Genomic DNA, 16,880 nt, shown 5'->3' on the forward strand with positions numbered 1-16,880 from the left:
AGGTGCTGAGTAGGGTGTGAAAACCTATTGGAGACTCTGACACCTATTTTACACTTGTATAATTTCTGTGTTATCATCTCTCTGGTGTGAAATAGTGTTGAACTGCTGTGAAATAAGGGTTGACTCATCCTCAAAGACACTGATGCAATGTTTTCATTGTAAAACTTCTCCAGTGTAAAATCTGTAATGTTTAGTAAGATGTTTTCTTCAATATTAAAAGCTTTGCCATTCTTCACATTTATAGGACTTCTCTCTAGTATGGGTTCTCTGGTGTCGAGTAAGTGACGATTGTTTATTAAAATCTTTGCCACATTCTCTACATTTGTAGGGCTTCTCTCCAGTGTGGATTCGCTGGTGATGAGTAAGTGATGATTGTTGACTGAAACTTTTGCCACACACTGTACATTTGTAGGGCTTCTCTCCAGTGTGGATTCTCAGGTGCCGAGTAAGTACTATTTTTTGATTAAAACTTTTGCCACATTCTTTACATTTGTAGGGCTTCTCTCCAGTATGAATCCTTTTGTGACAATTACGCTGTGAGATTCTACTAAAAGCTTTGCCACACTCTTTACATTTGTAGGGCTTCTCTCCAGTGTGGATTCGCTGGTGCTGAGTAAGTGATGATTTTTCACTAAAACTCTTGCCACACACTTTACACTTGTAGGGCTTCTCTCCAGTATGAATCCTGTTGTGGCAACCAAGATTTGAGTTTGTATTAAAACTCTTGCCACACACTTTACATTTGTAGGGCTTCTCTCCAGTATGAATCCTGTTGTGGCGATCAAGATTTGAGTTTCTATTAAAACTCATGCCACACACTTTACATTTGTAGGGCTTCTCTCCAGTATGAATTCTCTGGCAATTTTTAAGGCTTGGTTTTTGACTGAAACCTTTGCAAAATTGTTTACATATGTAGGGCATCACTCCAGGGTGTGTCCACTGGTGACAAATAAGATTTGAGCTTTTATTAGAAGTTTTGTCACATTCTTTGCATTTGCATGGCATATCATCTGAATGAACACTGTGATGTTGAGTAAAGTTCTTGAGTGCATTGCATTCTTCACATTGGTAGGTCTTCTCTGCAGAATAAATTTTTTGGTGTTCAGTAAGAGTTGAAAAAGTTTTTAAGGCTTTCCCACACTTTTTACATTTACAGGTCTCTCCTTCAGTATAAATCCTCTGTTACTTAACAAGTTGAAACTTTTCACTAAAAGTTTTCTCACATTCTTTAAATTTGTAGAATTTATCACTGTCATAGTATCTGCTTTGTTTAAAAAATATAGGAAAGCATTTGCTTGCTCAATATCTTCTATACATATAGGGCTCTCTTTCTATATGAATTTTCTTGTAGTAAGCAAGCTCTGCACTGTGGTTAAGAGCCCTTTCACATATCTTACACTTGCAGGTTTTGTCTTGGCTACGAATATTTTAATGAATACTAGTTTTTGATCACTAAAGCAAGACTTTCCTACATTTTTCATCTTGGTAAATTTCCTTCAGAAAAGAACTAGGATTTCTCTATATTCATAATTTTTATCACCAATGTAAATATACTGGTCATTACTCAGGGTAGATACATGGCTTAATGTGTTACTTATAGCATTATCTATATAGTGCACTTTCCAGAAATCTGTATCAGAATTGTCATTGAGCAATACTGGGAAGTAGAAACTTTTCTACAATTCTTAATATTGTCCATTTGGGCACAAGGAGAAATTAATCTTTTGTTTCAGAAAATGGACATTTTATAAAGAAACTCCCAAAAGGATCACTTTTAGAAATATCTTTTCTGTACAAATGTTTGACTGGAATTTTAACTCAGTGCTACTTTTATAATTGGCCAAGTTAAAACCTGATGCATGGACTAGATTTCAAATTTTCCACATTGCCTTTCAGTTCAAAAATGGCTGTGGATTTATTCTTAAAGACATATAAAACTCCTCAAAATAATTGGAATACATTGAATTTTTGTTTCAGATATTAATTGTCTCTGGTGTCTTTTGACAAAAAAATTTTTATCATAAATAGGGACTACTGATTGATTTTGTCTAATATAATATGATTTTTGAACTTTACTCTCACCTATATTTTCCCATTGTTTTCTTGGTTGTAGATAGTCAAAGTCACACTTTCCATATCTTCCCTCTCTCTCATTTATTCCCTGCTCTGGTAAAATTTCTCGAGGATGATGAGAAGTCATGGCTGTAATAAATAAAAATAACAAACATGTTTACTTAATGTACTGGGTTGAGTATATTTTGGAAACCTAAGAAATTACAGCAAATAATAACATAAGCAGGGGAGTGGATTATTAAATCCAAGTCCATCATTACTGTAGAAATATATAAATCAAATAAAAATACACACAGAAAATTACTTTGAAGATTGTCCTAATCATCTTTGTGTTCACAGTATCCAAGATGAGTACATTACTATGGAGAGTAATATAGTAGAGAAAAATGCATTGTGTTACACAAAGATTTTGCTCCTTCAGAATATATTTTCAAAATCTACCAACTTTCTTCTGTTTCATTAAAGATAAAAATATGAAACATGTGAATATTTGGGGACTGTTCAAAAAGGGGTTCCTGCTTACCAACAGAAAAAAACATGGCTAAATCAACTGTAAGCAAAGTTTTGAATCACTCAAAGGGAATAGTCAATTATCATTTAAAAGAAGTTTACTGAACTAAACCAACACACAAAAAACAGAATAAAAATTAGTCAAGAATTGTTAATGGTAATAAGCAGAAAATGTATGTTTAAAGACTTTCTTTAGAAAACGTCGGAAAGAGTCAGGAGTGGTTGTACATAGCAACATAGGAGGTTGAGCTAGAGCATCAAAATTTGAAGGCCAGACAAAGGGAAAAATGCAAAGTGCTAAATCACCCTTTAGTTCTCTTTCCAGTACTAATAAACACATCTCGAAAAATACAAAACAAGGAACATCCAAGCAGCTGAGTTTTCTCCATGTTGTAAAGACTTAAAGTAGTTTTTAATCCAAGTTTTAAAAGTCAGAATACTGAGAGCATCCAAGAGGAAAAGATGGGTAACCTAGAAATGTGTAACTATATAATTGTGAAATCCAATCTTCACAACAAAGGAAGAAATTCTAGTCTTTCTATATTCAACCAAGACATTATATTCACAGCTACTACCTTTCAAAAGAGAAGGAAAATGAAGACTTTAAACATATAAAAATACACACACTATTCATCAACACTGGATCTGTTCTCCAAAAAGTACTAAATGAAATCTTTCATAATAAAATGTAAGTGCACAGCATCATAAGTCCTAAGAAATTTTAAACATTTCTTGGCAAAACAATTCTATTTTATTGTAATGATGGGTCATAAAACATGTAATTTTGCAATAGAATTTGAAAGAAAAAAAAGCATAACAACAATACTGTTAGTAGGCATATATACCTGTAACAATAATATAATTTTAAAAGGACACATAAATATATTCAGTTTTTTAATAAAGTGAAGTCAAGTTGATATTCATACAAAGTATGAATAGGAGACTATTCAGTTTTAGACTTTTTGTTGGCAAATGCAAGATTACAAAACTCTGATCAAAACAAAACTTGGATATCTGAATTAACTCTAAATATTGCAACTGTTGGTAGTCTACAGGATACTCTAAATCTAAGCACACACACATACTGAAAGCAAAAGGATATAATAATGACACATACAAAAATGATCAAACAAAACCTGGGCTTTCTAAATTATAGTACACAAAACATAGTTTAAGACAGTTATAGGACATAGAAAGAATTTTAAATTAAAAAAAAAACTTTGAAAAGAGGCAAAAGAGTGAAAAGTACCCTTTCCCTTAGCTTCTGAATTAAGCGTAAATACATTCGCTACATACCTCATACTCCCCAAACACACAAAGAAAACACTGAGAGGGTTGAATAAAAACAAAGAATCACTGTCATACTAAGAGACATCAATCCCCACTTACTGAAAAGGAAAATACAGGGGAGCAAAATGGTAATTGCAAATCATAAGACTTTGAAAATATTTTGAAACTACTATAGACTTATAGAATCCGTGTTCTTAATCACCAGTGGGATATTATGCTGGTTAGATCAATTTTATATATTAAAACAAAGGTTAATAAATATTTAAGTGATAGTTATTTTGTAACCAACATTGAATCAATATTTGAAGTCAAAAGTGGTAGGGATTTTCAAAAATCCCTAAATATGTGTCAGTTGATTGAAAACTCTTGGGCATGCTGTTGTTCAAAATTGAAAGATTAAATTTAAAGATGTTTATACTAGTTAAATTTAACTAGAGGCTCCATGTAGGATTCATCAACCTCCCATTGTTAAAAAAAATTTTTTGCAGAGAAATATATCCTTTAAATTGTATGAATATACCACAAAATACAAATAAGACTATTTCCCTGCTAAAATTATACTAAAATTTACAGCATTCAATTGTAAATGCAAACATGGAGTCAGGTAGATGGAGTTCTTAGTGAGTGTGGCAATAAGCCCTCACATCAATAGCAAATTAAAAACATTGCACACCAGTGTTGTTACATTGTTATTCAACAGAGCCATCATGGGGCACGCAAACCAAATATCCCTTGAAAAGAACGATGAGCCATATTGGAATATACAAACTATAGAACTTTGAAGTCAAATAATTTATTCTAATTATATATTTTACAAAATGTATGTACAAGAGGTTAACTGAAATGTCACTGAAAGAATACTGCAGAATTTTATGAACATGACATCTCTAAACTTAAAAAGAAGCTTTCTGAACAACAGAGAATAGTTTTGTGATGAGGAGACAGATATGAGCCCTTGCTTTCTAGGCATTTTTTTTTAGATGTAAACTTTGTAGATATATATTGCATAACAATTTGAATTACTATTACTGAACTGTATATTTAAAATTTTAGAGACAGTAAGTTTTATTTGTGGTTTTGATTACAATAAAAATTAAAAGAAAGAGAATTGCAACATTTCTCAAAGCTACATTTAAAATAATGTGGTCTTTATTTTATAAATAATAACAAACTCATCAGTATACAAATGATGGGCATGCATGTAATCTCAGCTACTAGGAAGTCTTAGGCAAGAGAATTGCAAATTCAAGACATCCTCAATAACTTAGTGAGAACCTCTACCAAATATGAGTGAAAAGGAGCTTGTAGTTCAGCATGAGAGTATCACTGCCATCAATCCCCATTATACTTATACATAGAAAACTTAAATTTCAAAGTACATGGGCAGAATCAAAAGCCAATCAAGATAAAATACAAAAGTCATGGACAAAAGAGGCTTAATATTTATACAAGCAAAAGCACATATAATATTATTGGCAATACAAACAGGAATCATACATATCTTAGTTTGTGAAGCAATTAACTGATAAAAGGAAACCCAGGCTATAACAGGAAACCTACTGTACACAATTTTTTTAAAAAGCAAATTATAAATATCTACAGATGTATTATTTTACAAATCCTCTAACTGAAATAAAACGTACACCATCTCTCAAAACAGCAGTCTTTGGTCCAACTTGACATTCATTCCATGGCAGATAATTTCACAGAAAATCCATTACACATATCAGAAAAAACTATGATACGGAAATTTTCATGAAAAAATGTACAAATAAGATTAGAGACACTGACTTATGATAGTAATGTATTACAATGGGTGGACCTAGAGGTCTCCAGAAATGTGCAAAACTTTCCTGAAAATAATGGAAGAAGATCTGAAGTTGTAGAGTAGTGTTAGAGAGCTTGCCTAGCATGTGTGAGGCCCTGGGTTCAATTCTCAGCACCATATATGGATAAATAGGAAATTCATTAAAAACTAAAAATATATTTTTTAATTATGGAAGAGCTGTCAGGTAATATTGACACTCACAAGGCAAGGGGAGTGTTTTGTTGTAAATTTGAATGTATGGAGACATTACTGGAGGAAAAGCAGGACATGACATAATTTTAAAGCACAAAGCACAGGACAGGTTTTTCTGATAACAAGAGAAAGAATTCAAAGCTTCTCAAAAATATTTTCTGGTGGATAATGTCTCAATGAACCTTTTTGAATGTAGGCTTCCTCGCCTACCTCAAATATGTCCTCTGCTATATGTGGGCCACAGTATTTGACATCAGTGCATTCCTCTAAGTCAACCATATGTCAAGTGAAAGATATATATCATGCCACCAAAGGAAAACATTAAGGATGAAAATAAACATCATTAACATTTTCTTTTCAGCACCAAGAACTACCCCATCTTCTTTATTGAAAGCATAAATCTGCAACACATTCTTGTGGAGAAGTTCCCAAATGATATACTTCAAGAAAAAAAACTAAATAATGATAATTAGGAATTTTGAAGAAAGTTATGCTCACCCACAAAGACTAGGTTGCTGTAGTTCTCCAACATCACTTCTCTATATAAATTCTGCTGAGGAGGATCCAGGCATTCCCATTCCTCCTTAGAGAAATCAATAGTGACATCCCCAAATGTCAATGGATCCTGAAATAAAAATTGTTATATCAATAGAACATGGACCAAACCTTATTCAGTTTTTAATTTTAATGAAGAATTTGTAAAACTGACTGTCATGTAGGAGAGTGACTTTAATTATGTAATAAGATACTTTCCATTATCTAATTCAGAGAAAAATACATAAGTCCAAAAACAGTACGTATATTCCATATCAGAGTGAAGTGAAGGATATAGACCATAAAACCCAAGCACTGAATAAAAGCCCAACTCCTAACTTTTCTGCCATCAGAGAATGTGAAATTTGGCGGACTTTCTAAATGCAAATCATACTTGTCAGAGATATTCTCATAAGGTGATTGTTCACAAGAGAGACAAAAAGACTGGTAAAAAAGCTTTTGAAAACAGTCTGCTTCCTATTCTCTCTGCTTTCTATCCATGAGATAGATCGAGATCCCCAATACAATTAGGTTCAAGTATCATCCATGAAACATTCCCAATGTGTAAAATATTCATAAAATATTAATGTTTGGAGACATGTAAAGTGACACTTCCACCTTGTGAAAAGACAAACTTGAAATATTCCAAGTACTATAAGCAGTTCAATGAGTGAATCAATTTGGTAAAATAGAATGAACAATGGGATACAGAAGACTTCAAGGAGGAGATTTAAAAATTCTTAGAGGTAAACAAGAACATAGACACAACATATCAAAATCTCTTGGACACAATGAAAGCAGTACAAGGAGGAAACTTCATTACATGGAGTTCATTCTTTAAAAGAAGAAAAAGTCAATAATTGATCTCATATTTTATCTCAAAGCCCTAGAAGAACAAATCAACAGCAAAAGCTGTAGAAGGCAAGAAATAATTAAAATTAGAACTGAAATTGAATTAAAAGAAACAATTAAACCTTGACAAAAAGTTGGTTCTCTGTCAGATCCCTAGCTATGCTAATAAAAAGAAGGAGAGAGAAAATTCAAATTACCAGCATACATGATGAAAAATGCAATGTCCCAACAGACACTACAGAAATAGAGAGGATATTTAGAAATTATCTTGAAAATCTATACCCCAATAAAATAGAAGACATTCAAGGCATCTACAAATTTCTTAAGTCATATGATGTGCCCAGATTAAATCAGGAAAACATACACAATTTAAACAGACCAATATTAAATGATGAAATACAAGATGCCATCAGAATCTTACCAACCAAGAAAGCCCAGCACCAGATGGATATACTGCCGATTTAAACAAGACCTTTAAAGAAGAAACTCAAAAATACCAATATTCTTCAATTTATTTCAGAAAATACAGAAAGAAGCAGCACTTCCAAACTCATTCAATGAGGCCAATATCACCCTGATCCCCAAACCAGGCAGGGACAAATGAAAGAAAGAAAACTTCAGGTCAATATCTTGAATGAACATAGATGCAAAAATTCTGAATAAAATTCTGCCAAATTAAATACAAAAACATATTAAAAAGGTCGTGCACCAAGATCAAGTGGGGTTTTTCCAGGGATACAGGGTTGGTTCAACATATAGAAATCAATAAAGGTAATTCATCACATCAATAGACTTAAAAGTAAGAATCATATGATCATCTCAGGAGACACAGAAAAACCATTTCACAAAATACAGCACCCTTTCAAGATCAAAAAATTAGAAAAACTTGAGACAACAGGAACATACCTCAACAACATACTGGCTCTCTACATTAAGCCTAAGGCCAACATGATTCTAAAGGGAAAAAAACTAAAGGTATTCCCTCTAAAAACTGGAACAAGACAGGGGTGCTCTCTCTCACCATTTCTATTCAATATATTTCTTGAAACACTGGCCAGAGCAATTAGACAGATGAAAGAAATTGAAGGAATAACTACAGGAAAAGAACTTAAATTAGCACTATTTGCTGAAAATACGATTCTATACCTAGAAGACCCCAAAAGCACCATTAGAATACTTCTAGAACTAAAAATGAATTCAGCAAAGCAGCAGGATATAAAATTAACACACATTAAAAAAAGGCATTTCTGTATATCAGTGACAAAGCCTCAAGAAGGAAATAAGAAAACGTACCCCATTTACAGAAACTTCAAAAAAAGAAAACATAAGATACTTGGGAATCAACTTAAAGAAAGATGTGAAAGATCTATACAAGGAAACCTAAAGAACCTTAAAGAAAGAAATCAAAGAAGACCTTAGAAGATGGAAAGATCTATCTTACTCTTGCATAGGCAGAATAAATATTATCAAAACGACCATACTACCAAAAGCACTGTACAGATTTAATGCAATTCTGATCAAAATCCCAATGACATTTCTCATAGAAATAGGAAAAAGCAATCATGAAATTCATCTGGAAAAATAAGAAGCCCAGAATAGCTAAAGCAATTATAAGCAGGAAGAGCAAAGCTGGTGGGATCACTATACCAGACCTTAAACTATACTACAGAGCAATAGTAACAAAACAGTATGGTATTGGCACTAAAACAGGCCAGTAGACCAATGGTACAGAATAGAGGACACATAGACTAACTCACAAAATTACAATTATCTTACATTAGACAATATTGCCAAGAACATGCATTGCAGAAAATATTGCCTCTTCAACAAATGGTGCTGGGAAAACTGGAAATCCATTTTAAAAAAAAATGAAATTAAAACCCTATCTCTCACCATGCACAAAACTCAACTCAAAGTGGATCAAGGACCTACAATTTAAACCAGAGACTCTGCATCTAATAGATGAAAAAGTAGGCCAAAATCTTCATCACATGGGGCTAGGCTGCCCCAACTTCCTTAATAGGATACCTATAGCACAAGAATTAAAACCAAGAATCAACAAATGGGATGGATTCAAATTAAAGTTTCTTCTCAGAAAAAAATCTGAGGTGAACAGAGAGCCTACATCCTGGGAGTAGATTTTTACCCCTCACACATCAGATAGAGAACTAATATCAAGTATATAAAGAGCCCAAAATGCTAAGCACCAAAAAAAACCAATAATCCAACCAACACATTGGCCAAGGACCTGAACAGACACTTCTCAGAAAAGGATGCAGAATCAATCAACAAATATTTTTTTAAAAGTTCATCATCTCTTGCAATTAGAGAAATGCGAATCAAAACCACTCTAAGATATCATCTCACTCCAGTCAGAATGTTAGCTATCATAAAGACAAACAACAAGTGTTGGCAAGGATGTGGGGGAAAAGGCACACTCATACACTCCTGATGGGACAGCAAATTGCTGCAAACAACATGGAAAACTATATAGAGATTCCTTGGAAATCTGGGAATGAAAACACCATTTAACCTAGCTATTCCTCTTTCGGACTATTCTCAAAGGACTTGAAAACAGCATACTATAGGGTCATAGCTATGTCAATGTTTATAGTAGCACAATGCAGAATAGCAAACTGTGGAGCCAACCCAGATGCCCTTCAGTGGATGAATGGATAAAAATATGGAGCATATATACACAATGCAATTTTACTCAGCAATAATAAAATCATGGCAACTGCAAGTAAATGGATTGTATTGGAGAAGTGAAGTTAGGCAAACCCAAAAAATAATAGTTGAATGGTTTCTCTGATATAAGGAGGCTGACTATAGTGGGGTAGGGAGGGGGAGCATACGAGGAATAGATGAACTCTACATAGGGAAGAGGGGTTGCAGTGGAGGGGAAGAGGCAGGGGATTAGCAGTGATTGTGGAATGTGATGAAACCGTTATCCAAAGGACATGTATGAAGACCCAAATTGGTGCCAACATACCTTATATAGAACCAGAGATATGAAAAACTGTGATATATATGGGTAATAAGAGTTGTATTGCAGAAAGAAATGAGTACATATATAAGGGTATAAATTAGCATGAATATACTTTCTGTACAGAGATACAAAAAATTGAGCTCTATGTGTGTAATAAGAATTGTAAAGCATTCCACTGTTGTCATGTATTTAATAAAATAAATTTTTAAAAAAGAAAGGCATTGAAACCCATTGGGAAAATGATAAGCCTACATGGCTATATATCTTAAAAACACAGAGCTGGAAGGGAAGATGCATGAACAACATGAGAAACCAAGAAAGAATGTACCCCAAACAAAGATGCTACATTATTAGAATCCATGGTCACAATAGCAGGATAAATGGGAGAAGGTACATAATTTTCTGTCAATTAAAGGATGATATGAGAGAAAATACAGGCAGCAAAGGATCATTTTGATAAAGAGCTACATAAGCAAATACAGAAAGAAAAAGATTCCTTCAATAAGGAGATAGAGATTTTGAAAAAAAAAAACCACAAAACAGAGATCCTTGAAATGAAGGAAACAGTAAACCAAATTAAGAACTCAAAAGGAAGCATCTCCAACAGAATAGGTCACTTGGAAGACAGAACCTCTGACATTGAAGGCAAAATATATAATCTTGAAAAAATAAAGTTGACCCCAGTGAAGATGGTAAGAAACCATAAGCAGAAGATTCAAGAATTGTGAGATACTATGAAAAGACCAAATTTAACAACTATTGGGATAGATGAAGGCATAGAGGTCTAAACTACAGAAATGGACAATCTATTCAATGAAATAATACCAGAAAAATTTCCAAACACGTAGAGTGAATTGGGAAATCAAATATAAGGATCATATAGGACACCAAATGAACAAGATCACTACAGGTCTACACCAACGCAAATCATAATGAAAATACCTAGCATACAGGAGAAGCAGAGCATTTCAAAAGCCATGAGAGAAAGGAATCAAATTACATATGGGGAAAACCAATCAGGATCTCTGATTTCTGAACTGAGACCCAGAAATCTACAAGATCCTGCAACAATATAAACCAAGCTCTGAAAGAAATGGATGCCAACAAGAATCATACCCAGCAATATTAAATTTTGATTAGCAATTAGATTTCAATTCAGATGTTATTTTATGACAAAATAAAAACCTTCCATCATACACAAATTTAAAAGAATTTACAACCAGAAACCTGCACTACAGGTTTTGGCAAAATATTCCATGAGGAGAAACTGAACAACAATAAAAAAATCAGAATGTAAAGCAATGAAGTGTAACTGATGTCATTCTGCAAGCTGTATACGGGGTAAAATGGGAGTTCATAACCCGCTTGAATCAAAATGTGAAATATGATATATCAAGAGCTATGTAATGTTTTGAACAACCAACATTAAAAAAAATAAAAAATAAAAATAAAAAATAAAAAAAAGAAAAGGGTAGTATCACTCTAAAGGAAAAACCTATCAAAGAGAAACTGACTTAGTTAAATACCAAAAAATAAACAAAAATAACTGGGAACACAAATGGTGTCTCAATAATAACTCTGAAAGTTTAGTTCCAACTCAGCCATCAAAAGACAGGCAGACTGGATTTAAAAAAGACCAACAATATGCTGCCTCCAAGAGACTCATCTCATAGGAAAAGACACCGAGAGACTAAAGGTGACAGGTTGGAAAAAAATATATCGCTCAGGCTGGGGCTGGGGCTCAGTGGTAGAGCACTAGCCTAGCACATGTAAGGCCCTGTATTTGATCCTCAGCACCACATTAAACTAAATAATAAAGGTATTGTTGTCATATACAAAAAATAAATATTAAAACACATACCACTCACATGGACTGTGGAGGCAAGCAGGGGTTTCTATTCTTATATGAAATAATGTGGAATTCAAGTGAAAGTTAATCAAAAGGGATAAAGAAGGACACTACATACTGCTTAAAGGAACCATACAACAACAAGACAAAACAATTATAAATATAACCCCCCCAAAACAATGGAGCATCTATGTTCAAACAGACTCTTCTCAAGTTTAAGGGCCAAGTAGACCACAAGACAATAATTCTGGGTGACTTTAACACACCTCTTTTGCCACTGGATTGATCTTCCAAACAATATCCAGACAGAAACTATAGAACTCAATAATACAATCAACAACTTAGATTTAACTGACATACCTAGACTATTTCATCCTTCAACAGGCGAAGACACTTCCTTCTCAGCAGCAAATGGATCTTTCTCTAAAATAGACCATATGTCATGCCAAAAAGGAACTCTAAGCAATACAGAAAAGTAAAGATACTACCCTGCATTCTATCAGATGATAATGGAAGGAAATTAGAAATCAATGATAAAAATAGAAGCTACTCATATACCTGGAGACTAAATAATATGCTAGTGAATGAGCAATGGGTTGCAGAAAACAACAAAGAGGAGATTTAAAAATTCTTAGAGGTGAATGAGGACTCAGATACAACATATCAAAATCTCTGGGACACTATGAAGGCGTTACTAAGAGGAAAGTTCATTGCATGGAGTTCATTCCTTAAAAAAAGAAAAAGTCAAATAAATGACCTAAAATTACATCTCAAAGCCATTGGAAAAACAATTAATCAACACCAAAAGCAGTAAAGGACAGAAAATAATTAAAATCAGAGCTGAGATCAATGAAATTGGGACAAAAGAAGCAAATAAAAATAGACAAAGTAACTGGTAATGGTACCACCATTTGACCCATCTATCCCACTCCCTGGCTTATACCGAAAGAACTTAAAAACAGCATTCTACAGGGACACAGTCACAATTTTTTTAGCAGCAAAATTCACAAGGGTTAAACTGTGGATCCAACATAGATGGCCTTCAGTGGATGAATGGATAAAGAAAACGTGGCATTTGTACACAATGGAATATTACTCAGCAATAAAAGAAAGTAAAATCATGGCATTTGCAGGTAAATGGATGGCATTGGGGAAGATAATGCTAAGTTAGCCAAACCCAAATAACAAATGCTGAATGTTTTCTCTGATATAAGGAGGCTGACTCATAGTGGAGTAGGGAGGGAGAGCATGGAAGGAATAGATGAATTCTAAATAGAGCAGAGGGGTGGAAGGGAAAGGGAAGGCACAGGGGATTAGCAAGGATGATGGAATGTGATGGATATTTTTCCACAAAGTTCATGAAAATTTGAAATATGAAAAATTGTGCTCTATGTGAAATAACGATTGTAATGCATTCCACTGTTGTCATGTATTTAAAAAAATAATAAAAACCATTAAAAATCATGATCTAAAAAACATCTAGAAAAAAGAAAGAAAGTTGAAAAAAAGAAAGAAGGAAAGAAAGAAAGAAAGAAAGAAACTAACTGAGATAGGATGCATTTGGTGCTACATACCTGATATATTCAGTGGTCTGGAGGCTGAGGCAGGGGTATCAAAATTGTGAAGCTTACCTTAGCAACTGAGTGAAACCCTGCCTAAATTTAAAAATAAATAGGGAGTAGTGATTTTTAAAAATTAAGAAAAAATTAAATTTTTTAAATAAAAATTTTAAAAGGACTGAGGATAGTGTTCAGTAATAGGACACCCTGGTTCCAATCCCCAGTTTCACAAAAGGAAAAAATGAATGAAAAAAAGTCCTTTTCAAAGTTACAGAAAAAAAGATTTTTTAAATTTATACATTCTATATATGAAAACAAAAATTCTAATCCTCAAATGACTCCATTAAAGAGAACAAGGAGAAGTGACAGATGAAAGAAACCAATTGCCTCACCTTTAACCAAAACTCTTCTAAGAAAGGAGAACAGAGACTACTAGAGAAACGCAGGCTAGAGCCATGAACAACCCCTTCAAATAGCAGGTATCTAAATGTCCCTTCATCACAAAGCAATCAATGTCTTAAGAAAGGAGGGACTGCACCATAAAGTCACATTGAACAAAAATTGCAGATCCCAGCCCCCTTGGGTAGGAAAGAGCCCACGGAGTTGTGGTTCTCAGGGTCCCAAGACTCTGAAATCCACCACAGAAGAAATTCAGGGAGGAGACTTGAGCTGCCAATTTGCACAGGAGATACGCATGTGTTCAATAATGAGAATAAAAAGAATCCAACATCTTTAAAACCTCAGAAATGTGAAATAAATGCCTATCAGAGAGAAAATTAAACAGTATCAATGAAGATAGGAAATAAAAGAATTCTAATAAACTCAAAGAATTTAAGTGCTTCTTAATTATTTGTGGAAAGTGTTTTGCCATTAAAGACACGATAGCCCTGCCACAGGGACTTGCTGAAATCAGTTCATAGGACCAAGATAATACATTAATAGTCATGGGATATTCAGATTAAAAATAGTGTAAAATACCATGGGTCAGTTTTACATGGGTGCCATATGCAGGTGGTATTATGTATAACTATGACGCACTAATAAACAATCCAGCATGCTTTTCTCTTAATGGAAGCACCCAATCCTAAAATTCATCCACAAAGTTAAATATATGTAAACTTAACCAAAAAACTTTTGAATTATAAGAGCAAAAAATTATAAGAGAAAAAAATAATAAGAAGAAGAAGTTATTACCTAACACGTGCATTGTGAAGCTGTTCTGTTACAATTGTCATCAAGGAATCACGACTTCAATGGAGTCCACCCACGAAACCACGTGGTTGTAAAAATCATACACTTAATTGCAACGGAAAAGTCATTATTAATCCAACCCTAACCAGGCCAATCTCAGCAACTTAGCTAGACCAGCGAGCAGAATAAAAACTACTAGGGAGAGAGCTCAATGGGAAAGCACTGTTCTGTTAACTATCAAGACAACAACAACAACTATAACAACAACAACAACAAAAACAATAAACTCCACAAAACTAGTTTAGGAATAGGCAAGGTCCCTGTTCACTGCAGCTTCCCTCCTGCAGGAAAATGGTGTTTGGAAAATTGATTTTTTTAGGGAGGGGGGGTGCTAGGCATTGAACTCAGGGGCACTCCACCACTGAGCCCCATCCCCAGCCCTATTTTGCGTTTGCTTTCGAGGCAGGGTCTCCTGAGTCTCTAAGTGCCTCACCCACTTGTGGAGGCTGGCCTTGACCTTGCAATACTCCTGCATCAGCCCCCACCCCCAGCCCCTGGGAATGACAGGTGTGCGCCATTGCCTGGCTTGGAATTGGATTCTTCTAGTGGTCCCACCTGTCAATCACCACAGCCCTGAAAGACGCCAGGCTGCCTCCCTCACCTGCTAGATAAGGACTGGAGCAGGGGCTGATGCTGCCCCAGGGGATGGGGAGGCTGCCAGGAGTCTCCGCCACTGTCACGCTCTCCACCCAGCTGGACAGGGGGACAGAGGGGCACTGTCTCCAATGGGCTCAGGCCTGTGATTACAGAGAGACCCTGGAGTCAGTGTCGGCCAACTCGGGTTCCCCCCCACAGCCGATCCCACCAGAGGGACTCCCTGCCCCGCCTCCCTCCTGAGCCTCCCTGTCCAGGCACCAGGTGCCACAGCACACTCACCATCTCCTGGTGCCCAGCAGCCAAGCCTGCACAGGGGAGCTTCGGCTCCTGCATGGCAGGGCCAACAGGGATCCTGGGCACGAGCGAAGCCTGGAGTCCAACTGCAGGAATCTGAGTGGAACCGAGGACCTCGGAGAAATTAATCCCATTTCCAGCGCGGAGCCCCCCCCCCCCCGATGCTGGCTACGCTCAGGATTGGACAGCGCTCAGCACGGGGGCTTCTGATTGGACAGGGAATCAGTCAGTCTCTGCTCTCCAAGCCTGAGCCCAGCAAGCCTTCTTTTTGAGTGACAGGGGGGTGAAATCCGCTCCAGGCAGAGGAAACAAGAATGGCAGGGTTTGGGTGCAACTTTTTTCATTTTTCTTTTCCTTTTGAGGTCTCAGCATTGGGTTAGGGTTAGGGTGACCAGAATTCTAAATTCTGTTGGGTTTGATGTTAGGAAATTGAAGTCAATTCTTGAAAGTTTCATCACCCGGATCTCTTCCTATAATAAGACCTCCCAAAGCATCTTCGAAAGGCTGACTTGTCCTCTGTTTATCTGTGCAAAATTCTCCAAGCAGAACTGGCCTTTCGCCCCGTAGGAACTGCCCAGTGCATCATGGCCAGCTCTGGTGGAGGCTCACTGGGCGCCTGGCAGGCGCCCTGGAGGAGTTTACCACTCAGTTGGCAGCCTGAGAGCTGATGTTCCTCCAGCTGAGTTGAATCTATTGGAGCCCACATTGAGGCTGGAGGCAGAGTAAGGAGATCAGCACAGAAGAGACCCCAAGAGTGCAGACCTGAGTAAACCGCAGCTGCACCAGGGCTCCCTCGCTCTCTGGTGCGCTGGGGGTTGAATTCAGAGGCCTCGACCTCTGAGCCCCTTCCCCAGCCCTAGTTTGAATTTTATTTAGAGAGAGGGTCTCAATGAGTTGCTTTACACCTTGCTTTTGCTGAGGCTGCGGTGGCCACAGGATAACAGCCTTGCACAGATCAAGGCCACCCTGGTTCCTGACAGTCCCCTGGATTCCAGGCAATGGGATCCTGCCTCCTCCTAAAACCAAAGACCCCCTGCCCAGGTGTGCATCCTTACTATCAGC

General features: G+C 36.0%; 1 protein-coding gene across 1 annotated transcript; it reads right to left on the bottom strand.

Moving 5' to 3' along the window:
• Positions 1-213: 213 nt before the first annotated feature.
• Positions 214-16,524, bottom strand: LOC144250633 (uncharacterized). Its single transcript, XM_077793530.1, has 3 exons — positions 16,372-16,524; positions 15,804-15,914; positions 214-855 (listed from the first exon to the last, which is right to left on the bottom strand). The coding sequence occupies exons 1-3, from the start codon at positions 16,522-16,524 to the stop codon at positions 214-216; spliced, it is 906 nt and encodes a 301-aa protein (XP_077649656.1).
• Positions 16,525-16,880: the final 356 nt, after the last annotated feature.

The sequence above is a fragment of the Urocitellus parryii genome, chromosome 16, assembly GCF_045843805.1.
Source record: "Urocitellus parryii isolate mUroPar1 chromosome 16, mUroPar1.hap1, whole genome shotgun sequence".
NCBI lineage: Eukaryota > Metazoa > Chordata > Mammalia > Rodentia > Sciuridae > Urocitellus > Urocitellus parryii.

Coding starts and splice junctions, on each gene's coding strand:
- LOC144250633 (XM_077793530.1), bottom strand. CDS start 16,524: ATGTGGGCTCCAATAGATTCAACTCAGCTGGAGGAACATCAGCTCTCA. Junction 15,915..16,371: donor CAGTTCCTACGGGGCGAAAG/GCCAGTTCTGCT, acceptor GGTTCCACTCAG/ATTCCTGCAGTTGGACTCCA. Junction 856..15,803: donor CTGCTGGGCACCAGGAGATG/GTGAGTGTGCTG, acceptor AAAAATTGCCAG/AGAATTCATACTGGAGAGAA.